The sequence below is a fragment of the Hemiscyllium ocellatum genome, chromosome 11 (assembly GCF_020745735.1).
Source record: "Hemiscyllium ocellatum isolate sHemOce1 chromosome 11, sHemOce1.pat.X.cur, whole genome shotgun sequence".
Lineage (NCBI taxonomy): Eukaryota > Metazoa > Chordata > Chondrichthyes > Orectolobiformes > Hemiscylliidae > Hemiscyllium > Hemiscyllium ocellatum.
The window spans coordinates 15703496-15730785 of record NC_083411.1 but is presented as its reverse complement, the minus strand read 5'-3'; the positions used below and the strand labels follow the sequence as shown (position 1 = coordinate 15730785).

General features: G+C 42.4%; 1 protein-coding gene across 1 annotated transcript in view; it reads right to left on the bottom strand.

Moving 5' to 3' along the window:
- Positions 1 to 26420, bottom strand: part of LOC132820293 (CD99 antigen-like protein 2) — a 145618-nt gene extending 119198 nt beyond the window's left edge. Inside the window, exon 1 of the mRNA XM_060832317.1 lies at positions 26150 to 26420. Within this exon, the coding sequence (XP_060688300.1) occupies positions 26150 to 26210 (61 nt within the window). The 5' untranslated portion in view covers positions 26211 to 26420. The remainder of the gene's footprint in view (positions 1 to 26149) is intronic.
- Between the last annotated feature and the right edge of the window lie 870 nt (positions 26421 to 27290).

Sequence of the window (27290 nt, the reverse complement as noted above, 5' to 3'; positions counted from 1 at the left end):
AGATCATGGGGGAAAGAGGCCAGCAGGAGGTCATTGTCTGCATTGCAATCAATGACGTAGGAAAGGAAAAGGTTGAGATTCTGAAGGGAGATTACAGAGAGTTAGGCAGAAATTTAAAAGGAAGTCCTCAAGGGCAGTAATATCTGGATTACTCCCAGTGCTACGAGCTAGTGAGGGCAGGAATAGGAGGATAGTGCAGATGAATGCATGGCTGAGGAGCTGGTGTATGGGAGAAGGATTCACATTTTTGGATCATTGGAATCTCCTTTGGGGTAGAAGTGACCTGTACAAGAAGGATGGATTGCACTAAATTGGAAGGGGACTAATATACTGGCAGGGAGATTTGCTAGAACGTGCTCGGGAGGCGTTAAACTACTAAGATGGGTGGGGGGAGACCCAGGGAGATAGTGAGGAAAGCGATCGATCTGAGATGGGTACAGCTGAGAATAGAAGTGAGTCAAGCAGTCAGGGCAGGCAGGGACAAGGTAGGACTAATAAATTAAACTGCATTTATTTCAATGCAAGGAGCCTAACAGGGAAGGCAGATGAACTCAGGGCATGGTTAGGAACATGGGACTGGGATGTCATAGCAATTACGGAAACATGGCTCAGGGATGGGCAGGATTGGCAGCTTAGTGTTCCAGGATACAAATGCTACAGGAAGGATAGAAAGGGAGGTAAGAGAGGAGGGGGAGTGGCATTTTTGATAAGGGATAGCATTACATCTGTGCTGAGGGAGGATATTCCCAGAAATATATCCAGGGAAATTATCTGGGTGGAACTGAGAAATAAGAAAGGGATGATCATCTTATTGGGATTGTATTATAGACCCCCCAATAGTCAAAGGGAAATTGAGAAACAAACTTGTAAGGACGTCTCAGCTATCTGTAAGAATAATAGGGTATGATTTGGAGAAGCCGGTGTTGGACTGGGGTGTACAAAGTTCAAGATCACACAACACAAGGTTATAGTCCAATAGGTTTAATTGGAAGCACATTAGCTTTCGGAGCGACGCTCCTTCATCAGGTGATTGTGGAGGGCTCGATCGTAACACAGAATGTATAGCAAAACTTTACAGTGTGATGTAACTGAAATTATACATGGAAAAGTTTATTGTCTGTGAAGCCTTTCATCTGTTAGAATACAGTGATAGTTTCACATAATAGGGTAGTTATGGTAGGGGATTTTAACGTTCCAAACATCGACTGGGACTGCCATAGTGTTAAAGGTTTAGATGGAGAGGAATTTCTTAAGTATGTACAAGAAAATTTTCTGATTCGGTATGTGGATGTACCTACTAGAGAAGGTGCAAAACTTGACCTGCTCTTGGGAAATAAGGCAGGGGAGGTGACTGAGGTGTCAGTGGGGGAGCACTTTGGGGCCAGCGACCCTAACTCTATTTGTTTTACAATAGTGATGGAAAAGGATAGACCAGATCTAAAAGTTGAAGTTCTAAATTGGAGAAAGGCCAATTTTGACGGTATGAGGCAAGAACTTTCGAAAGCTGATTGGAGGCAGATGTTTGCAGGTAAAGGGATGGCTGGAAAATGTGAAGCCTTCAGAAATGAGATAACAAGAATCCAAAGAAATATATTGCTGTCAGAGTGAAAGGGAAGGCTGGTAGGCATAGGGAATGCTGGATGACTAAAGAAATTGAGGGTTTGGTTAAGAAAAAGAAGGAAGCATATGTCAGGTATAGACAGGATAGATCAAGTGAATCCTTAGAAGAGTATAAAGGAAGTAGGAGTACACTTAAGAGGGAAATCAGGAGGGCAAAACGGGGACATGAGACAGCTTTGGCAAATAGAATTAAGGAGAATCCAAAGGGTTTTTACAAATATATTAAGGACAAAAGGGTAACTAGGGAGAGAATAGGGCCCCTCAAAGATCAGCAAGGTGGCCTTTGTGTGGAGCCACAGAAAATGGGGGAGATACTAAATGAATATTTTGCATCAGTATTTACTGTGGAAAAGGATATGGAAGATATTAACTGTAGGGAAAATAGATGGTGACATCTTGCAAAATATCCAGATTACAGAGGAGGAAGTGCTGGATGTCTTGAAATGGTGAAAGGTGGATAAATCCCCAGGACCTGATCAGGTGTACCCGAGAACTCTGTGGGAAGCTAGAGAAGTGATTGCTGGGCCTCTTGCTGAGATATTTGTATCATCAATAGTCACAGGTGAGGTGCCGGAAGACTGGAGGTTGGCAAACGTGGTGCCACTGTTTAAGAAGGGCGGTAGATATAAGCCAGGGAACTATAGACCGGTGAGCCTGACCTCAGTGGTGGGCAAGTTGTTGAAGGGAATCCTGAGGGACAGGATGTACATGTATTTGGAAAGACAAGCTCTGATTAGGGATAGTCAACATGGCTTTGTGCGTGGGAAATCATGTCTCACAAACTTGATTGAATTTTTTGAAGATGTAACAAAGAAGATTGATGAGGGCAGAGCAGTAAATGTGATCCATATGGACTTCAGTAAGGCGTTCGACAAGGTTCCCCATGGGAGACTGATTAGCAAGGTTAGATCTCATGGAGTAAAGGGAGAAGTAGCCATTTGGATACAGAACTGGCTCAAAGGTAGAAGACTGAGGGTGGTGGTGGAGGGTTGTTCTTCAGACTGGAGGCCTGTGACCAATGGAGTGCCACAAGGATCGGTGCTGGGCCCTTTACTTTTTGTCATTTACATAAATGATTTGGATGTGAGCATAAGAGGTCCAGTTAGTAAGTTTGCAGATGACGCCAAAATTGGAGCTGTAGTGGACAGCAAAGAGGGTTACCTCAGATTACAACAGGATCTGGACCAGATGGGCCAATGGGCTGACAAGTGGCAGATGGAGTTTAATTCAGATAAATGCGAGGTGCTGCATTTTGGGAAAGCAAATCTTAGCAGGACTTATAATCATAGTCAACACTCCAAAGCAGTATCGAAGGGGTTCTATAATGGGGGAGGTACTGTTTTTTGCATGAGAGATTGAATTAAGATCCCATTTACCTATTTGAGTGAATGTCAAATGGATATTTTTCAGGCTGAAAGAAAATTTGTAGTGGATTTCCCTGGATGTTGGTACTGGGATCCCAAGGCATGATTTCAAAGAGGTGAGTTAGCCCTAGTATCCTGATCAATAATTATCTTTAATCAACATTAAAAAATGCAGGTTATCTGGTCAGCAGGTTATCTGATCTTTGTGGGACCTTCTTATACAGGAGTTGGTTGATTGTGTTCCTATATTATGACAGTGACTATGTTCCAAAAAGTATTTCATCGGCTATAAAGTTCTCTGAGATGTCAGATGGCTAAGCAATGTGCTATATCTCTCTTTCAGAAAGAACAGATCTAGAGGGGTACAGATATCCAAGGGCTGTGGGCTGCTGGACATTATGAGGACGGTGAGAATTTTAAAATTGAGGCATTTCTTCATTGAAAGCCAACGTAGTACAGCTGTGACTTGGGTCAACGTGACTTGGTGTGAATTATAACATAGGCAGCAGAGTTTTTAAAAAATTCATTTGTGGGATGAGGGTTTCGCTGGCTGGGGCAGCATTTATTGCCCATCTCTAATTGCCCTTCAGAGGGTGGTACTGAGCTGCCATCTTGGATCGCTGCAGTCCATGTGCTGCAGGGAGACCCATAATACCTTGAAGGAGGCAATTTCAGGATTCTGACTCATGATGTTATCTGTCCAACTCATTGTGTGATCAGAGTATGAGATTATCTAACTAGGTTTCGGTTACTCTATTTATTTTACTGACTGCTGCTCCTCAGTTGTGGATAGGTTGAGTTTTGAGTTAACCGTACCTACCAACAATCTAAACATCATCCCCTGACATGGAGCATGAGAATTGTCAAATTTTCTTCTTGTGCCACAAACATATTTTGCTGTTCCTCGGCTGATTTCTTTAATCTAACCACCACCAACAACCTGCCTAAATGATTAAGAATTCAGCAAACAAGGTGTTTTCACAACATTTACAGCAGCATTACCCACCAAGCCCACACGCTCTGAGATAAGCTTGTGATTCTCAAATTGAAAATAAAATAAGCATTCTTTTATACCACGAGATTGAAGAATTAGATGAATGAACCATTACCCGACATTTCAAGTTCACGAGCAACAACATGTTGACCTTTTGTCGTGACTGAAATCATAAACGGGTCAACTCTGCTGGTAGTGTTACTCACATTAGTCAACTGAATGGATCACAGTTCTTTCAAAATTGTTTGTGCAAAGGTCCTCAGTCTTTCATGTTTTTTTGATTCACACTGATAATGAGTACCTTGCTGAATTACAGTTAACCAACTGTGTCATTGTTATGGTGGGCCCTCTCCCACTACAACTCCCAGGTCATTTCCTCTGCCCTGAAGCTCTTCAACCAAGTTGTGACTCTATGCTACTTTCTCCCCACCCCCCTCTAGCTTATCTCTCTACGCTTCAGGCTCACTGCCTTTATTCCTGATGAAGGGCTTTTGCCCGAAACGTCGATTTCGTTGCACTTTGGATGCTGCCTGAACTGCTGTGCTCTTCCAGCACCACTAATCCAGAATGGTGGGCCAACTGTCTACTTCCTCAATTTTCTGTTTTCTTTTCTTCAATGTTTACAGCTTTCACTTCATTTTGCTCTTGCTTTCATCACTCAAATCTTGGTTAATTTGACTGACTAATTATTTGCATAATCATGAGTTGAGCTATTGCCAATTATGGTTAGGTCCATAACTCACCTTGTGATATTTTCTGAACAAACCATTATTGACTCAGCCACCTTTGTGAATTCTGGCAAGGTAACTAGAAGGACAATCTGAGCCAGTTGATGCAAGACAGTTCAGTTCACTCACTAGGCAGTAAATACAGACAGCTCCTTGATAAGAAGCAGACAATTACTGCCCAATCAATCTTCTCTCTTTCAACAGTGAAGTGATGGAAGGATAATCAACAGTACGATCTAAGTAACACTTTCACAATAATAATCTGCTCACTGTCATGTCTGTCTGCCAGGGTCACTGAGCTCTTGACCTTATTACAGCTTTGATTCAACACAGACAAACATGTTAATCTCCAGAGGTGAGGTGAGTTGAAAGTGACTGCCCTTGACATCAAGATATAATTTGACTGAGGATCAAGGCGTCCCAACATACTAGAGTCAATAGAAACCAGGGGAAATCTCTCTGCTAGTTCCAGTCAAACTTAGCGCAAAAGGAATATATCATGGTCATTCGAGGTCAATAATATGAGCCATTGGACATCTCTGCAGGATTTCAAGTTAGTACACTTGGTTGTGTGTGAAGGACTAAGCTGCACATCTTTTTTACATTTGTTCATGGGATGGGGCCACCCCTGGCCGGGGGCCAGCATTTATTGCCTCAGTTCCTCAGGATAGTGTCCTGAGTCCAATAATCTTCACCCTTCCCTCCATTAGAAGTCAGAAGTGGAATGTACACTGGTGACTTTATGATGCTCAGCTTCTTCAATATTGAATTAATTTGTGTTCATGTGCAACAAAACATGGACAAGATCCAGGCTGATAAGTGGAATTCCCACTAGCAACATCCTGGCAGTTACCAGGGGGCAAAAACTGAACTGGACCAATCATATAAATACTGTGCATATAAGAGAAGGTCAGAGGCTAGGAATGCTGCAGTAAGTAACCTCCCTGCCACCTCCCTAAAGCCCAAGCACAAGGGCAAAAGTCATCAGCATGATACAACATTTTCCACCTGCCTAGTGGAGTGCAGCTCAAATAACACCAAGAGGTTCAACATCATCCTGAGCAAAAAAGCTCATTCACTGCATTTAGCATTCAATTGCTCCAACACCAACGACCAGCAGTGTGTACTACCTTAGCATGGGCAACAACAACTCACCATTCATTTTTCAACAGAGCCCACCACACCCACAACCACATAGAAGGACAAGGACAGCAAATGCATAGGTGCATCACCGCCAATTGCAAGTTCCCTTCCAAGTCACACACCATCCTGACTTGGAACGAGAATCACTGTCATTTTACTGTTTCTGGGAGAAAATCCTGGAACTGCTCTTTTAACAGCAGTACATAGTCAGCAATGCCAACATCCCATGAATAAATAAAAACTAAATTAAAAAATAAAAACTAAACACAAAATACAAAGAATATTGAAGATTCATTATCTGCTGATAAACATTTGTTGAGATACTGATTCCAGTGTTCTGACAGATTCCCCAAACTCAAACCTCAGGGAACACATGTCAACATGTGGGCGTATGGGCGGCACGGTGGCACAGTGGTTAGCACTGCTGCCTCACAGCGCCTGAAGACCCGGGTTCAATTCCCGACTCAGGCGACTGACTGTGTGGAGTTTGCACGTTCTCCCGTGTCTGCGTGGGTTTCCTCCGGGTGCTCCGGTTTCCTCCCACAGTCCAAAGATGTGCGGGTCAGGTGAATTGGCCATGCTAAATTTGCCCGTAGTGTTAGGTAAGGGGTAATGTAGGGGTATGGGTGGGTTTCGCTTCGGCGGGTCGGTGTGGACTTGTTGGGCCGAAGGGCCTGTTTCCACACTGTAAGTGTAAGTCTAATCTAATCTAACACCAATGGAAACCCTATCCAACATCATCAGTAGGATAGGAGTGTTGAAATGCAGCAACTGTCACCGCTTTTGAGAGCAACTCGAGATGAACTTTAACAGCAGTATTGCCAATATCACCCAAATCCTGCAATATTATTTAAAAATAACTTCCTACTGTCAAAGTGCTATCATTAAATTTAGCTAGAAAATCTTAGTGCAGACTTTTTGACAAATGCACTTTGAAAGTCAAAAGTTAGAAGTCACTGCTTCAAAAAAGTCAATTTGTTTGGTTACACTTCATCAGCCATCTTGTATGTTTATTCTGGCTATTCAGTTCTATTGCTTTGTTTGCAACTGATACGAGATCAGCAGATCAACTGTTCTCAATACGTGTCCCCCTTTAACAAATAGAAAGCTTTTGACCTGATTTCAAATTACTAAAGCATCCCAATGTACATGATCGTTTAATGGCAATAACTACTTTACTTAAAACTTTATTTTTAAAAAAGTCAGGATTTGAGCTTCACTGACAATACATTATTCACTATTCATCCCTTGTTACCCTGACTGAGTAGCTTGCTGGGCTATTTTTACAGTCAGCTAACAGTTAACCACATTGGTGGAGCAGAGATCAGGCAAGGCGACAGCTCCCCTTTTGTGTTTTTAATCACAATCTGACATGAGATTATTTCCAGATTTTAAACTGCACTTAAATTCTCAAATGCTACAGTAGAATTTAAACTCTTATACTAAATTGCTGATCAAACATATGAAAGGTATAGACAAGATAGATCAAGTGAATCCTTAGAAGAGTATAAAGGCAGTAGGAGTATAATTAAGAGGGAAATCAGGAGGGCAAAAAGGGGACACAAGATAGCTTTGGCAAATAGAGTTAAGGAGAATGTAAAGGGTTTTTAAAACTACATTAAGGACAAAAGGGTAACTAGGGAGAGAATAGGGCCCTTCAAAGATCAGCAAGGCAGCCTTTGTGTGGGGCCACAGGAGATGAAGGAGATACTAAGCAAGTATTTTGCATCAGTGTTTACTGTGGAAAAGGACATAGAAGATAGACAATGTAGGGAAATAGATGGTGACATCTTGAAAAATGTCCATATTACAGAGGAGGAAGTACTGAATGTCTTGAAAAGCATGAAAGTGGACAAATCCCCAAGACCTGATCAGGTGTCATCCTAGAACTCTGTGGGAAGCTAGAGATGTGATTACTGGGCCTCTTGCTGAGATATTTGTATCAATAATAGTCACAGGTGAGGTGCCAGAGTACTGGAGGTTGGCTAACATGGTACCATTGTTTAGAAAAGGTGGTAAGGACAAGCCAGGGAATTATAGACCAGTGAACCTGACATCGGTGGTGGGCAAGTTGTTGGAGGGAATCCTCAGGGACAGGATGGACATGTATTTGGAAAGGCAAGGACTAACTAAGGATAGCCAACATGGCATTGTGTGTGGGAAATCATGTCTCACAAACTTGATTGAGTTTTTTGAAGAAGTAACAAAGAGGATTGATGAAGACAGAATGGTAGATGTGATCTATATGGACTTCAGTAAGATGTTCGACAAGGTTCCCCATGGGAGACCGGTTAGCAAGGTTAGATTTCTTGGTATACAGGGAGAACTAGCCATTGGATACAGAACTGGCTCAAAGGTAGAAGACAGAGTGTGGTGGTGGAGGGTTGTTCTTCAGACTGGAGGCCTGTGACCAGTGGACTGCCACAAGGATCGGTGCTGGGTCCTCTACTTTTGGTCATTTATATTAATGATTTAGACGTGAGCTTTAGAGGAATAGTTAGTAAGTTTGCAGGTGACACCAAAGTTGATGGTGTCGTGGACAGCGAAGAAGGTTCCCTCAGATTACAACAGGATCTTGATCAGATGGGCCAATGGGCTGAGAAGTGGCAGATCGAGTTTAATTTAGATAAATGCGAGGTACTGCATTTTGGAAAAGCAAATCTTAGCAGAATGTATACACTTATTGGTAAGGTCCTAGGGAGTGTTGCTGAACAAAGAGACCTAGGAGTGCAGGTTCATAGCTCCTTGAAAGTGGAGTCGCAGGTAGATAGGATAGTGAAGAAGGCGTTTGGTATGCTTTCCTTTATTGGTCAGAGTACTGAGTACAGGAGTTGGGAGATCATGTTGCGGCTGTACAGGACATTAGTTAGGCCACTTTTGGAAAAATGCATGGAATTCTGATCTCCTTCCTATCGGAAGGATGTTGTAAAACTTGAAAGAATTCAGAAAATATTTACAAGGATGTTGCCAGGGTTGGAGAATTTGAGCTATAGGGAGAGGCTGAATAGGCTGGGGATGTTTTCCCTGGAACGTCGGAGGCTGAGGGGTGACCTTATAGAGATTTATAAAGTCATGAGGGGCATAGATAGGGTAAATAGACAAGGTATTTTCCCTGGGGTGGGGGAGTCCAGAATTAGAGGGCATAGGCCTAGAGTGATAGGGGAAAGATATAAATGAGACCTAAGGGGTAACTTTTTCACGCAGAGCGTGGTGTATGTGTGGAATGGGCTGCCAGAAGAAGTGGTAGAGGCTGGTACAATTGCAACCTTTAAAAGGCATCTGGATGGGTAAATAAATAGGAAGGGTTTGGAAGGATATGTGCCAGGTGCTGGCAGGTGGGACTAGACTGGGTTGGGATATCTGATCGGCATGGACCAGTTGTACCAAATGCTGTACATCTCTATGACTCTAAAAAACCCTGGGAGCACACTAACCTACCCTTGCATAAATACAGATGAGATGTGCCTGATGTTTAAGGTCATGAAATCTAGTTCCACTAATTAAGGCAGGCATGTTTAACATGTGTTTACTCAAAAATATGAATGAATCACATTGAGAATTTTATGAACCTCCCCAGTTTTTGCCTGTTGTCAGCTTTTAAAGTTGTTGTTAGCTGTTTTTTTTTCTTGTTGTGCTTGCATCTGCAGCCATGATTAATCAATCCAAGAAATTGAGGCTTTGTATGCTAGTGAGAATATCGCTCTCCTGTATGCTTTTGGAGGTCCCAAAAGAGACAGAGGGGCCTTGCAAATCAGAAGCATCCCTCTAGATAAGCAATTCAGGACGCTAGTCTGAAAAACAGTGGAACTGTGCTGGAGAACTTACTGTCAAGAGTTTTAACAACAGATGCTAAGTTCAGATATTTATCTGAGCAGCAATGTAGTGAGAGGGATTTGAATGGCCCAAAGGTTATGAAACAAGTTTATTGCATTTCTTGGAATGCATTTCTAAATTCTTGGAAGAGCAGAGTCTAATTAGAACAAGTCAACATGGATTTAGTAAGGGGAGGTCGTGCCTGACGAACCTGTTGGAATTCTTTGAAGAGGTGACAAGTAGGTTAGACTAGGGAAACCCACTGGATGTGGTCTGTCTAGACTTCCAAAAGGCCTTTGATAAGGTGCTACACGGGAGGCTACTGAGCAAGGTGAGGGCCCATGGTGTTCGAGGTGAGCTACTGGTATGGATTGAGGATTGGCTGACAGAAGGCAGAGAGTTGGGATAAAAGGTTCTTTTTTGGAATGGTAGCCGGTGACAAGCGGTGTCCCGCAGGGTTCAGTGTTGGGGCCGCAGCTGTTCACATTATATATTAATGATCTGGATGAAGGGACTGGGGGAATTCTAGCGAAGTTTGCCGATGATACGAAGTTAGGTGGACAGGCAGGTAGTACTGAGGAAGTGGGGAGGCTGCAGAAGGATCTAGACAGTTTGGGAGAGTGGTCCAGGAAATGGCTGATGGAATTCAACGTGAGCAAATGCGAGGTCTTGCACTTTGGAAAAAAGAATAAAAGTGCAGACTACTTTCTAAATGGTGAGAAAATTTGTAAAGTCAATGTACAAAGGGATCTGGGAGTGCTAGTCGAGGATTCTCTAAAGGTAAACATGCAGGTTGAGTCCGTGATTAAGAAAGCGAATGCAATGTTGTCACTTATCTCAAGAGGGTTGGAATATAAAAGCACAGTTGCGCTACTGAGACTTTATAAAGCTCTGGTTAGGCCCGGTTGGAATATAAAAGCACAGTTGTGCTACTGAGACTTTATAAAGCTCTGGTTAGGCCCCATTTGGAGTACTGTGTCCAGCTTTGGTTCCCACACCTCAGGAAGGACATACTGGCACTGGAACGTGTCCAGCGGAGATTCACATGGATGATCCCTGGAATGGTAGGTCTAACATACGAGGAATGGCTGAGGATCCTGGGATTGTATATATTGGAGTTTAGAAGATTAAGGGGAGATTTAATAGAAACTTACAAGATAATACATGGCTTGGAAAGGGTGGACGCTAGGAAATTGTTTCCGTTAGGCGAGGAGACTAGGACCCGTGGACACAGCCTCAGAATTAGAGAGGGTCAATTCAGAGCAGAAATGCGGAGACATTTCTTCAGTCAGAGAGTGGTGGGCCTGTGGAATTCATTGCCGCAGAGTGCAGTGTAGGCCGGGACCCTAAATGTCTCCAAGGCAGAGATTAATAAATTCTGGATGTCACAAGGAATTAAGGGCTACGGGGAGAATGCTGGTAAGTGGAGTTGAAATGCCCATCAGCCATGATCGAATGGCGGAGTGGACTCGATGAGCCAAATGGCCTTACTTTTACTCCTATGTCTTATGGTCATTGACATCAGGTCAATATAAATAGGCAGGGAATTAAGGATAAATGAAAATATATATACTACGTACATGGAAGAAATGTGTGGGTTATGTGGTACTGAGGAATTCTTTTGTCTGTCTGCTTTGACTTCCCTTCAGCTTTCTTCTTATCAAAGATACCCTTTTGTTTCCAGTGAGCAAAAAATTTACAAGGATGTTGCCAGGGTTAGAGGGTTTCAGCTATAGGGAGAGGCTGAACAGGCTGTTTTCCCTGCAGCAGCAGAGGCTGAGGGGTGACCCTTAGAAATTTATAAAATCATGAGGGGCATGGATAGGATAAATAGATAAGGTATTTTCCCTGGGGTGGGGAGCCCATAACTAGAGGGCATAGGTTTAGGGTGAGAGGGGAAAAATTTTAAAATGACCTACAGGGCAACTTTTTCACGCAGAGGGTGGTGCATGTATGGAATGAGCTGCCAGAGGAAGTGGTGGAGACTGGTACAATCATAACATTTAAAAGGCATTTGGATGGGTAGATGAATAGGAAGGGTTTAGAGGGATATGGGCCAAGTGCTGGCAAATGGGTCGAGATTAGTTTAGGATATCTGGTCAACATGGACAAGTTGGACTGAAGGGTCTGTTTCCGTGATGTACATCACTACTACTCTGAGAGTCTATTCGACTGCTCCCTTCCTCACCATAGCCACTGGCTGGTGGAAGACCCACAGAACTACACAGCTCCCGTGCTCAGTGCCCTGTATCACAGTCAGTACCTGTTTCTGGAGGCCTCATTACTGAATAATTGGCATTTTGAGACGTATTTTCTATCATAGATGCAGATATGAATTTATAGTGTACTGGTTAGATGGTTAAACAGCTTTGAGAGAAGAAAATCATTTGAACAGTTTTGAGAGTGGGGTTTCTAACTGAGTGATAATTTGATATTTAAACAAATCAGTTTATTTTTAGATATATTCTTTCATGGTATGTGGATATTGCTGATTCAGCCATCAATTGTTCTCCATTCCAAATTGCTTTCGAGAAGGTGGTGGTGAGCTGCCTTCTTGAACCACTGTGGCCCATGCAGTGTTGGTGCATCCCCAGTGCTGCAAGGAAGGGAGTCCCAGGATTATGAGCCAGCAGTGTAGTAACATTGGGATTAAAGGTCACAGAGTACAGATTGGAGGGGCATTTGCAGCTGGTGGTGTTCCCTTGCACCTACTTGCTCCCTGCCCTTCTATGAAGCTGAGGTCATCAAATCTTTGACAGCACCTTCCAAACCTATGGTAAGATCCTGCAGTACATCTTGAGTTGAGAACACTCCTTCCACCACTGATGTACAGTGGTAGTAGTCTGAGTTTTGAAGGTGGTGGGCAAGGTGCCAAAATGGGCTGCTTTGCTCTGGATAGTGCCATAGCCATTGAATGTTGTTGGAGCTTCACTAATCCAGACAAGTAGAGAATGGGTACATGCCAACTGTGAGGGGTATCCTTTCTGACTGTGCTCAATTCTGTCACTGCTTTCCAAGTGCTCGACTATTAAGTCTTTTATATTGGACACCAGCTTTAACCCACCACCAAAGTCAAGCTAAGTGGTCTATAATTCAATGTCTTCTCTCTATCTCTGTTCATTTAAAATACTGGGATTTACATTAACTACCCTCCAATGCATAGGAACTGTATATAGGAAAATAATCAAAGTATCCACTATTTTGAGGACCATTTCCTTAAGAACTCTGGCTCATGGATTATCAGGACCCTGGGATTTGTTGGCCTTTTATTGCATCAATTTCCCCAGTACCATTTCCCTACTAATACTGACTTCCTTCAGTTTCTCCTTCTCATTAAACCACGTGCTCCCTAACATTTTGGTTCCGCCTTGATATTCTTCAGTTCTGACGAAGGGTCACTAGATTTGAAGTGTTAACTCTGCTTTTTCTCTCCATAGATGACCCCAGACCTGCTGAGTTTCTCCAGCAATTTCTGTTCCTGTTTCAAAATATTCATTTGAAACTGTTCTTCCATTTCTCTACTCCCCATTATAACTTCTCCTGTTTCTGATTGAAAGGGACCTACATTTGACTTCACTAGTCTTTTTTTCTTCACATACCTAAAGATGTTGTAATCCGTTTTTGTGTTCCCCGTAAGCTTGTTCTTATACTCTATTTTTCCCCTCTAAACCAATCCCTTTGACCCCTTTGCTGAAACCTGAACTGCTCACAACCCTCAGGTCTGCTACCCTTTTGGCCAATTATATGCCCCAATTATATGAAACCAGACGGATCCAACACACCATGCTTCTACGGATTACCCAAAATTCACAAACCAGGAGCCCCCCTCAGACACATAGTCTCGCTACCTGGAACACCAACTTACAGGTTGGCTAAGGAGCTACATCAAAGACTAAAACACTTAGTAGAAGACTTATGCCACCCATCCACTTCACCCAAGAATTCCTGAAGACCATTAAAAACACCAAGATAGAAGAGGAAGAAATAATGGCCTCTTTTGACGTAACAGCACTGTTTACATCCATCCACATCAACCTGGCTACATTACTACATTATTAGAAGAACCAAATCACATTCACCAAACACCACCAACTTCATCGGCAAGGACAGCATTGTCAAGCTAGTGGATCTATGCCTTGCCACCCACTTCACCTTCAACAACAAAACCTACAGACAAACCAACAGAATATCCATGAGATCTCCAATATCATGCTTCTTAGCAGAGGCAGTAATGCAGAGACTCGAACAAACAGCTCTGCCAAACATCCAACCCAAACTTTGACTCTGCTATGTGGGTGACACGTTTGTCATCATTAAATGAAACAAATTAGAGGAAACCTTCAAGACCGTCAATAATACCCTTACTGGCACAAAATTCACTGAAGGGGAGGAAAACAACAACAAACTGCCATTCCTAGATGTCGCAGATTAGAACAAAGAACAATAAAAATTTATAGCCCAGGAACAGGTCCTTCAGCTCTCCAAACCTGAGCCGATCCAAATCCACTCTCTAAATCTGTCGCCCAGTAGAGTTGACAGCCAAATGGGGACATTCAAAGCAGCATGTACAGGAAAACAACACATACAGACCAAATATTGAACTACAGAAGCAATCATCCCAACATCCCCAAATGAAGCTGCATTTGAACATTATTTCAATGAGCCACCACACACTGCAGCACAGAGGAAAATCACCTATACAATGTATTTAAAAAGAACGGGTACCCAATGAACACAGTCTGCTGATTTCTGAGCAACAAGCCCAAACAAGCAGACAAAACATGTCCAGAAACCTTAGTCACTCTCCCCTACATCAAAGACATCTCAGAAATGACTGCCAGACTACTCAGACCCCTTGGCATCATGGTAACCCACCAACACACTAAAGCAGCAGTTAATGAACTTGAAAGGCCCTATACAGACAACAAGCAAAACTAATGTAATTTACAAAATATCTTGCAAGAACTGTAACAAACACTACATTGGACAAATAGGTAGAAAACTAGCCACCAGGATACATGAACATCAACTAGCCACAACATGACATGACCCTCTCTCACTAGTATCCTTACATATGGATGAGGAAGGACACCACATCAACTTGGTCAAGACATCCATCCCAGGACAAGCCAAACAGAGACACGCACGAGAATCCCTAGAAGCATGTCATTTCAACCAGAACTCTTAGCAACAAACATATTGACTTGGATCCCACATACCACACCCTGAAAGAAAGAACAGGAAATGACATCACCATATGAAATGATGTCACCACAGGAAATGACATCACCAACCCTAGGAAATTCAAACATCTAAAGAGAAAGCGCAGATCAGTGCTTCATTTGGAGGCTCACTGAAGATGTTACCTAGTATGGTGACAAAACATCTGAAAACGAACCTTCCAGCTCAGTGAGCAAACCTACATCCAGCACCTCAACTTGAGCTACAAATCTTCTCAAGACTCGCTAATATGCCCTTCCTTGGATCTAATGCAATCCCTAATTTCTCATTAGCCGTTTCCCATTTTGGTTACAATGAACAATTGCTGCAGTTCCTTCATGCATTCTTTAAATGTTTACCATTGACTAATTAGTAACCACCATCCCTTTAAATAACGCTCCTCAATTTATCATAGCTAATTTGTGGCTTGTACTATCATAGTTTCCTCTATTTACATTCAGGACCCTAGTATCAGAATCAACTATGTCGCTCTCCATTCTATCATATTGTGGTCATTCTTCCTCCAAACAACCTCACATGGATTGCTAGATTGCCAATTATTTATTTCTCATTATACTGTACTCAGTCCAGGATGGCCTGTCCTCTAGTTAGTTCCTCAATGTATTGATCCTGAAACCATCCAGTACACACTCCCAGACTTCCTCCTCCAAAGTATTGCTATTGATTTTATTTGCCCAATCCAAATGCAGATTAAGGTCACCGAAATTTACAAATATACCTTTACTGGTTGCAGGTATAATTTCACATTTAATGTCTTTCTCAACATTACCAGTACAGTTTTGGGGGTCCATATACAAACCCAACTATCATTCTCTGCTCCTTGGTTTCTAAGTTCTACCCATACAGATTCCACTTCACCAGAGTCAACATCATTCCTCAATATTACATTAATGTTCTCTTTAACCAATTCCCTTTTCTCTCCGTCTATTCTTACACTTTGTGGGTACATGCCAGCTGTGAGAACTTTAAAGTTAAGAGACTCATTGCAGACTTCCCAGCCTCTGATCTGTCCTTGTAGTGACAGTATTGATATAGTTGGTGCAGGTTAGTTTCTGGTCAATGATAAGCCCTAGTATGTTGATAGTGGAGGATTCAGCACTGGTATTGTCACTGAATATTATGGGGAGATGGTTAGATTGTCACTTGTTGATAAGAGTCAATGCCTGACACTTAAGTGGCAGATAACATGCCTGTCACACATCAGGCAATGCCTAGATGTTGACCAGCTCTTGCTGCACATTGTTTCAGATTGTTTCAGTAATAAGAGGCATTGCAAATATACTGCATATTGTTGGGAGTTGATTCCACAAACCACTTCCAACTTTATGATGAAGCAGGTGGTTGGGCCTAAGAACATTACCCTGAGGAATACCCACAGAGATGTCCTGTTGCTGAGATACAGAGAACAGCACAGGAACAGACCCTCAGCCCACCAAGCCTGGACCAACACATGATGCCTTTGTAAATTAATTTCTTTTCTCTCTCTATGGGGTCTGTGTTACTCTATTTCCTGCTTAGTCATATCTGTTAACCTCGTAAATGTTGCCATTGTTTCTGTCTTTACCACCTCCTGTGGCAGCACATTGCAGGCATGTATCACCCTCTGTGTCAAAGAACTTGTCTCTTGCATCTCCTTCAAACTTACCTACTTTTATCTTAAACTGATGACTCCTAGTAATTTACATTTCTATTCTGGGGAAACAATTCTGAATATCCATGCCTCTCATAATTTTGTAATCTTCTATCAGGTCGTCCCTCAGCCTCCAGCATTCAAGTGAAACAAACCAAGTTTGTCCAATCTTTCCTCACAGCTAATACCCTCCAAAACATCCTGGTTAATGTTTCCTGTATCACCTCCAAAACTTCCATATCCTTCTGGTCAGAACTGAACAAAATATTCCAGATGTGGCCTAACTAAAGTTCTATGTGGCTGCAACATGACTTGGAATTTTTATAGTCAATGCAAAGAAGAAGGAGGCAAGCATGCCATATGCCTCTTGACCATCTTATCCACTTGTGTTGCCACTTTCAGGGAACTGTGGACCAGTATGCCTAGATCCCTCTGTATGTTAACGCTTCTAAAGATTATGCCATTTATTGTTAACTTCCCACCTGCATTTGATCTGCCAAAATGCATCACGTCACATTTGTGTGGATTAAACTCCATCGACCATTTCTCCACCCAAGTCTTCTGCCTATTTATATCCTGCTATATCCTCTGGCAATCCTCCTCACTATCCACAGCTCCCCAATCTTTTATCACCTGCAAACTTACTAATCAAACCAACGACATTCCCCTCCAAATCATTTACACATATTATAAATGACTGGGTCCCACGTTGATCCCTGCACAACATCACTGGTCACAGATCTCCAGTCAGAAAAACTACTCTTTGTCTTCTAAGACTAAGCCAGTTCTGTTTCAATCTTACAGCTCACCCAGGTTCCATGTGACTTCACCTTCTGTGTATCAGACTGCCATGACAGACTTTGTCAAGGCCTTGCTAAAGTCCATATAACAATATCCACCACACTGTCCTCATTAATCATCTTTGTCACTTCCCCAAAAAACTCAATCAAGTTTGAGAGATATGACTGTTGGAATATTGCGTGCAATTCTGGTCTCCTTCCTATCAGAAAGATGTTGTGAAATTTGAAAGGATGTTGCCAGGGTTGGAGGATTTGAGCTATAGGAGAGGCTGAATAGGCTAGAGCTGTTTTCCCTGGAGCCCAGAGGCTGAGGGGTGACCTTATGGAGGATTATAAAATCATGAGGGGCATGGACAGGATAAATAGACCAAGTCTTTTCCCTGCAGTGGGGGAATCCAGAATGAGAGGGCATAGGTTTAGGGTGAGAGGGGAAAGATATAAAAGAGACCTCAGGGGCAAGTTTTTCATGCAGAGGGTGGTATGTATATGGAATGAGCTGCCCGAGGAAGTGGTGGAGGCTGGTACAATTGCAACATTTAAAAGGCATCTGGAGGGATATAGGCTGGGTGCTGGCAGGTGGAACTAGATTAGGTTGGGATATCTGGTCGACATGGACAAGTTGGATCGAAGGGTCTGTTTCCGTACTGTACATCTCTATGACTCTATGACACCCCCTAGACAAAGCCATGTACCTTATGCTAATAAGGCCATTTCTTTCCAAATGTGAGGAAGTCCTGTTGTTGAGAATCTTCTCCAATAATGTAGAATCATTCAGGGTGCAAAGAGAATATGGTAGGGATTCTAAGGACACTGTGGGCAATTTAACATGGTGATGTCAGGCAGCAGTGCTAACCACTGAGCCACCATCAATGAATGATTATTTCAATTGAAATAATATTAAAAGCGTCTTGGGAAAAGGGAGGCAAATGGCACTAAGTGATAATGCTGATTGGAAAGCCAGTGTGTATACAATGGACTGACTGGTCTCTGAGATGCTGTGTAGATCACAGACCTGGGTCTGAATTCTGAATGGCCTGATCCCCCTTTGTAACTCACCATCTAGCCTTGGTCATCAGCATAATTCTTTTTAAAAAACCATTTGCTCAGACTGAATCACAAAAAAGAAATATTCACTGTATTACTGATAGAAACACAAATTGCTAAATGAATGAAAGCCAATATCGAACTATTTTGCCTTTTTATCTTCATGGTCACACAATGTGAAATGAATGTATTTGTTGGTTAATCATCGCAGTCACTGACCCACATAGGTTTCTGTCTAGCCTAACACAGAACATCCAGAGGTCCATCAGGAAGTGGTCAGCATGTAGTGTCCTTATGACCCTTCGGGAAAAGGAGAGGGCGGATCCTATCGAGCGGTTCCCTGAGCAGACTGTCAAAGCCATTTGGCAGAATGCCTCATCGCCAGAACTTTCCAACAAGCACCAAGACATGGCTTGGCTGGTGGTGAGAAGGGCTCTGCCTGTGAGATCATTTATGCACGCCCGGACTCTCAGCCACACCGCACGCTGGAATGTGCCTACGCAGAAAAAGTCTAGAGAGGAATGCAGTGGTGTTTGTCAAGGTTCGTCCCAAGCAGCGCCATGACGCGGGACTCCGTGCTCTATGGCCTGTTCCCCGGGACGCACACCGAGACGAACATCAACTGTGCCTGGAGGATCATCAACTCAGTGAAGGACGCTCTCTGGGCGGTCCAAAACCTGTTGATCTTCCAGCTGAAGGAGTTGACCCCGACTGAGTGTTGCAGACTGCCACATTCCAAGGTCCTGGACTACATGTTGAGGGACTCGCTGAAGCTTGGGGCAGCTACTGCCAAGGCGCGGTGGGGAAAGACCACCGTGTAACATCTGCCTGCCTAAGAAGAACAGGGGGCCCATGCAGTCATTTGGGCTCTGCTGACGCCTCAGCTAAATATATGGACATATGACTGATAAATGTACAGATCTGTATATACAAGTGATAAATTCTGATCTCTGTATGTAAATGTTTACATATGTATGGCATGACCAACTGTGCAGACCATCAAATTATTTTATGAATAAAGTATATTTTGAAATAAAAAAAGTATTAATATGACAAAAACGACTCAATATAATTCCTGCCTCCTTCTCCAAATGATACAATGCATAAGAATACACTATGCAAATCCATTGCTTCCCATTTCAGTGTTTCAACCACTTTGTAGCTGAATGGGAATAAATAAATAAATAGGTATCCCATGCCAGCAGAAAAATCAAAATCCTTTTCTGTGCCTTGATTTTCTCAGGACACACTGTTTGTTTTAAAGGTTAACATAGCCATTTAAAGTCCTGAAATGTCACACAAATCTAACCAGCCCCAGCAATGTTTATAGTTCACTGTTGAAGGACTAAAGCAACAATGGGCTTTCTCTAGCATCATGTATCAGTTACCATGGATACCTAGGTCAGGCAGAAAGGAGGTGGGGACTATAACAATTCCTCATCAGTGCCACTGTAGCGATGCCTAAAAAAAAAGTCAAGATCAAATTTATAGGATGGCTGTATACCCCAGACATCTCTTCACTCAATTCTCTCCACAATTTATTCTGGGAGCTGGCTCAGGCCTGATCAGCTCAAGTTCCTTCGAGTTCGAAAGCACATATTGCACATTTGACTTCTATAGCAAACACAGAAATCTTCATGCACACATGTGGATCTTTGGAATTTGAATTGATTGGAATTAATTTGTGTTGACTTTGTTGATTATAGAAAATAAACTGCTTCTGTATTATTTTCCATAATCCAGTCAACATAAATTAGTTCAAATCCATTTGAATCCCAAAGAGCCACACGTGCTGCCAGTATTTTGTCTCCACTAGGTTTTATATGTTAATTTGGCCTTATAAATGCTGAAGATATGTTGCCCAATCATCCCTGAGCCACGAGTGACGACACTGAAGTTATCGACATCAATCTCATCCCCAGCTCTTCCCCTTGAAATGTTTTTGTTTATCAAGTTCTCTCAGTTACTGTACACACACAGATGTGTGTGTGTGTGTGTATATATATATATATATATAATATTCACTGTGATTATAGCTCAGAAGGAGATTATTCGTGATTCTCACAGACAACAAAATTCATTCCCTTGCCATGTAGAAAGAAAAGTTCTTTTGAACATCTCTCCTATCTCTTGCCCAAAATCTTGTACCTGCATCACCTGCACTTGTACCATCGACAACCGCAACAGCTTTTCTTCGTCTGTCTTATGTAAACATGAGGTGGAGGAGCCGGCATTGAACTGGGGCAGACAAAGTTAAAAATCACATAATACCAGGTTATAGTCCAACAGGTTTATTTGGAAGCACTAGCTTTCGAAAGCTGCCCAATGAAGGTGCAGCGCTCTGAAAGCTAGTGCTTCCAAATAAACATGTCTGACCATAACCTGGTGTTATGTGATTTTTAACTTTATCTAACATGTCATAACCTTGGAGTCGAGAGTGTGGTGCTGGAAAAAATAGCAGGTCAAGAAGCATCTGAGGAGCAGGAAAATCAATGTTTCAGGCATAAGCCCTCCATCAAGAACCTCCTCCACATCATAATCTTGTCCACATCTACCAAATCTTTCACCTATATCCTTTGCTGCAAGGGAACATTAAGTATAGGAGTTGGGAGGTCATGTTGCGGCTGTACAGGACATTGGTGAGACCACTTTTGGAATATTGCATGTAATTCTGGTCTCCTTCCTATTGGAAGGATGTTGTGAAACTTGAAAGTGTTCAGAAAAGATTTGCAAGATTATTGCCAGTGTTGGAGGATTTAAGCTATAGGGAGAGGCAGAATAGACTGGGGCTGTTTTCCCTGGAGCATCAGAGGCTGAGGAGTGACCTTATAGAGGTTTATAAAATCATGAGGGTCATTGATAGGATGAATAGACAAGGTCCTTTCCCTAGGGTGGGGGAGTCCAGAACTAGAGGGCTTAGGTTCAGGATGAGAGGGGAAAGATATAAAAGGAACCTAAGGGGCAACTTTTTCACACAGAGGCTGGAGTGTGTATGGATTTAGCTGCCAAAAGTACAATTACAGCATTTTAAAAGGCATCTGGATGGGTACATGAATAAGAAGGGTTTAGAGGGATATGGGCCAAGTGCTGGCAAATGGGACTAGATTAGGTTAGGATATCTGGTCAGCATGGACGAGTTGGACCGTACTGCCTTCATTCCTGATGAAGGGCTTTTGCCCGAAACATCGATTTCGCTGCACTTTGGATGCTGCCTGAACTGCTGTGCTCTTCCAGCACCAATGATCCAGATTCTGTTCTGTACATCCCTATGACTCTATGACACCACTGTAATATCTCCAACATGATCAAAGTATGCATGTTTGAGGTATTATATATTCCATAGTGTGCCTAAAGTATTGCCATTTTTAATGTGTACAAGAAGCATGATAAAATGAACCAACCAAAATGTGAATGTTGGTGTTATACCAATCAATGTGTACAAATATATTTTTAGTACAGATGTCATTTCAATGTAACTTTGTAAAATTACAACTAAATTAAAAGGTACATCATAATACAACTTCATTGATTCTACATTCATATTTGTGACTCAAAGCATTCTTTGCCCCGCATTTAAAATGAAATAGCATACCACAAAATTGTAATAACAGCTTTATCCAGAAAGTATTTTGACCAGCAGTTGCAAAGAACATGAAGACATCACTTGGGTCCATTCCAGTGAAAATGCAATGCTTGTTCAACAAGTCCATCATATGCCATAATTGAATAATAATTGTTCTTTATCCAGGTGAATATACAAATTGCATGAATAGTGAGGACCATTTAATCCCTGGAACTGTACTAATATTAGATTATATTCTGCTAGCAATAGTAATTTTGAACATGAAAGTTAAATAGGGCTTTAGCAGAATCCTAGACTCAGAAAGCAAAACTTCCTCCAGCTTTATCTTCTTCTTTTTTGTTTAAAAATAATTTTAAAAAGGGGTCCAAAAGTGCTTACTGCCATTGTTTGCATAGCCCAGATGAGACTGCTCAAGATCAAATGCCAGATAACACATCAGTGCTCAACTGATACAAAGCGTGGGGGCAAAATGCTGGTAACATTAGCCAGAACATGTTGTGCATGATAATTTATGTTGTGGGAGAACTATCTTCATTGTGGGAGGCTCTCAAGCACATGATGTGTCTGTGAAATGTATTTTTTTCATGCAAACAGATTTCTTACCCATAGCTTAAAATTCATCTGGCAAGCTTTACTCATATCTTGAATAAACAGCCTGGGGATTCCTTCAAGAGAATCCGGGTCAGTGGAAGAGAATATTAGACTTAAATCCTTTATGAATTTATGATTCACTGCTACGTGGAATAATTTTCACAATAGCATTGCTCAGTTGTACATTCTTTATAAAACAACAGAATATTTAATTCATTATGAACAAATGTTCAACATCTTATTTATTCATCTTTATACCCTAAACACTTACACAATGTTGTCTTCCAAGATAATGTAAAATATTAAATTACTTTTGATAATAAAACAGGTAAGTCTCCCTGACTAGAGATCCGTCCATATAAATACATCATAATTATAACATTTTTTTCAGAATAGAAACAAGGAACAAGAGTTGGCCACTCAGCCCTTCAAGCTTGATCTACCATTCAATAGATCATGGTTGATCTGACTTTAACCTTAATTGGTAATCAAGAATTTATCTGATTTGGAGGTGCAGGTATTGGACTGGGGTGTACAAAGTTAAAAATCACACAACACTAGGTTATAGTCCAACAAGGTTTATTTGGAAGCACTTGCTTTCAGAGCACTGCTCCTTCACTAGGTAGTAGGATTTATCTACCTCTGTCTTCAAAATATTTAAAGCACACTGCATCCACTACCTTTTGAAGGAAGGAATTCCAAAGACTTGCAACACCCTGAAAATGTTTCTCTCATCTCTCTCTTAAATGAGCGACACCTTATTTTTACGCTGTGATACTGGAACACAATTAGTACTCACGATCCTTCTTCTGTATTGGATGTACTTTGTTTTAATTACTACACAGTTGCTTCTGCCTATTTGAATGAGCATGTTACTCAAAGTGCTCCTCATTTTCATTGTCAAAGCAGTCTTTTTGACCGGTACAATCAAAGACAGCGCTTGACCTTGTGTCACCTCAGCACTAATTAAACCATGTTTATTTCAAGAAGTTCAAATATTCATTCAAGGACATTTGACTTGTGCACAAGCTGTCTCAGTCACACAGCATAGAAGAGAACCTTTGGCCCATTGGGTCTGAACCAACCTACTATGCTAGTCCCACTTTCTAGCATTTAGCCCATAACTTTGAATGTTGTGACATTTCAAAAACTCACAATGTACTTTTTAAAGGCTGCGAGGTTTCCTCCCACTACCATCCTCCAAGGCAGTGCATTCCAGATTCCCACAACCATTTGGGTGTGAAAATTAAATTTGCCCCAAAACCCCACTAAACCTCTTTACCTTATAATTATTCCCCCCTCGTTACTGATCACCGGGGGTACAGCTGCTTTGTACCCATCCTCTCCATGCGACTCGATAACCTTATATTCAATCAGGTCCCCTCTCAGACTTCTCTACTCGAAAGAAAACCTGTCTAGCCTCTCTTCATAGCTAAAATCACATCCTGCCTGCAGTGCAGTGACCAGGACTGCAAACAGTAGTTCAGCTGTGGTCTAACCAGCATTCTGTACAGCTCCAACAGAACCTCCCTGTTCTTATAATTTCAGCCACAACTGATAAAGGCAAGTGTCCCAGGTCCCTTCTTAACCACCCTTTTAAGCTCAACTGCTGCTTTTAGGGATCTGTGGGCAGGCATCCCACTCTTCCTCTGAGCTTCCTCTCTTGATGGTAAATATGCTACCACCCTAAATATGACTTGCTTTCCTATGACAATTTTCACATCTGCAGTACTGTATATCCCAAAACACTTTTTAGCCAATGAAATACTTCCATCATCACCACTATAATGTCGAAAGCAAAACAGCAAATTAATGATAAACAGTAACATGAGGACGATTAGGTGATCTGTTTTCCTGATGTTGTTTAGGGGATCAACATTGGTCAGGATCTTGGCTCTTGGAAATGCAGCCACTGAATTTTTAATTCCAACCGAAAGACATTCATTTCACATCACATCTGAAAGACTGCACCTCTGACTGCGCTACACTGCCTCAGTATTACACAGGAATGTCAGCCAGCCTTTTTAAATATAAAGTTTGCGCCCAGGATCCGAATAATTGCTTTAGTGAGTTACCAACTGTACTTTGAGAAGCATAATTTTCAGTGTTTTATAAATGGAGACTTTTAAATCTAATCTTCAGATTTGATTGGATTTATAGTAGTCCCATGTACCTAAGTACAGTGAAAAGCTTTGTTGTGCAAGCAGCACGGGTAGATCATAGCAAACAAGGGCATACAGATCCTAGGGTGCTTAAACAAAAGAGAGGCATACAAGGTAATGGCTGTGCAGGAGAGATGCACAAAGCAAAATCAACAGGTCAGAGGTTACATCAGGTTACAGTCCATTTATATGAAATGACAAGCTTTGGCTGAATGATTTCAAATAAACTGATTGGACCCTCTTCTGACCTTGTCCAACACCAGCATCTCCCCACATCAACATTATTTGAAGTGAGAGAGGTCCATTCAGCAGTCTTCAAGTAAAAAGTGAGGTCTGCAGATGCTGGAGATCAGAGCTGGAAATGTGTTGCTGGTTAAAGCACAGCAGGTCAGGCAGCATCCAAGGAACAGGAAATTCGATGTTTCGGGCCAGAGCCCTTCATCAGGAGAGCTCTGGCCCGAAACATCGAATTTCCTGTTCCTTGGATGCTGCCTAACCTGCTGTGCTTTAACCAGCAACACATTTTCAGCCCATTCAGCAGTCTGACAACAGCAGGGAAAGAAGCTGTGCTTGAAACTGTTGGTGCGTGATATCAGTAAGGATAAAAAAAATTAGTTGAAGTAGCATGAAGCCCCTTCTGTGGAGGACAAACAGGAACTGATTCAGGCGTTACCATGAATTGCTCTTGAGACTATGTTGGAAACCGCAGTGAGCTGTGGGCGAATTGAGCCCAATTCAATGTGATGTAGGCCAAGCACACCCTGCCATTTACCGAAAGAATTGTTTTTATTTTATTTTAAAAGTGCGAATTCAGGAAACCATTTACAAGCACTGACAGAGATAACGGGGGGGGGGGGGAAATAGGATTTGTCCTGGAAAGAAAATTCTCTGCCGTGACTTTGCCTCCCCCCGCGGGATGTGATGCAGTTTATTCCTCTCCCCACCCCCAAGAAGGACTGAAAAGCTGGCGTCCCCCCGCCCCCCCCCCCCAAAAAAAATCCAACAGCGGCAAAGGGCTCCAAAAAAAACCGAAATGTGGATCTGAAGGAGAATTATTCCGTGGTGGGGCTCGAACCAAGCGCAGTGCGGAAGCGACCTATCAATTCCATTGTCAATCTCTAAACAAACCCAGCACCACCCCTCCCCCCCAAACAAACAAAAACAATCAAACTCCAGTATTTCACTCCGACGTCGAATTTATTTGTTTCCTGAGGGGAATTCGCCACCTCCGAAGCAGCCGGGGGGGGTGTGGGGGAAGGGTAATAAAACAGGGAGATAAAGACATCAAAGCAATCTCGGCCACTGCGTCAAGAAGGAAGCAAACCGTTACAATGTAACACTGAGATGGATACATCAGGATCCACCCGAGTTCAGGCAACAAGACAAAACAGGAGGGGGGGGAAATACATTTCTATAGATAGATAGATACATCTTACCTCGTCCTGTCAACAGAGTAAAAGTGGCGCACAGCAGGATAACTCTCAGGGCGTTCGACATGCTCTGTTTTTTTTATATATATGTCAAGACGTCAGAAGTGGTGCAGAGATTGGGTTTGGAGGGGGTGAAGGGTGCTGTAAAATGTTTGAGATTGAAGATCTGGTTGCTGTTGGAGGAAGAGAAGGGGGTCTGGAAGTGTCAGGTCGAAGATTTGGCCGGGTACACACACACACACACACCGCGCCTCCCAAACACGTCCTTTCCCTTTGCTCACTCCCAGGCTATCTGACACTCTGTGACGCTCGGCGTCTGCACGCTGGATCAGCCAAGGGACAGTTGCAATTACTGCAGACAGACAGACAAGCAGGCAGGCAGGGAAGCCTCAAATACTGACCAACAAACCTCAACTCCCCACCCGTCCCACCCCCATCCACAACAACACACCCACTCCAGCACTTGGAAATGCAACTGTTCTGTTTTCAAACCATGCTGCACTTCCAAACTTCATCCTGCATAGGTCTTTGTGTAAAAATAAAACGACGAACTTTCATTGCTTATATTTCCCGAGCAAGTTGTTTAACAACAGAAAGAAGAAACGTATCCTCGCTTAACGTCTGCCGCGACAAAACAGAAACTCTCCACCTAAGTTAGGGACCTCGAATAACTTTAATTTTCCGAAAGAAAAAAATAGCTTGGGAAAATTGAGGTTATAAATCATTATTTTAACAAATATTTTAACAAAGGGTTTTCTTTCAACAATAGTCCACTAATACTGCACCTCAAAAATGATTAGTAAACATAACCGGCCAAATGATGCTTTGACAAATGTCTGCCAGAGGAGGTTGCAAAGATCTGTTCGCTGGAGAGAGACAATGTCGCTGTTGTCTGCATTATTCCCCACTATTTAGACACTGATCAAAAGCAATGTTAAGTCACCGTTGATACTGGCTGCAAAAAACGTCACTGGTTTTAACTGTTGGTATTGGACTGCGGGGGACAACATTTAAAATCACACGACACCAGGTTATAAACCAACCGGTTTTCGGAATCCAACAGCGGAGTTCATTTCCTTCTAATTAACCAGCTCAGAGGGGTTCACCTCTGGACCATTGGGACCTGAACCCGGGTCTCCTGGCCTGG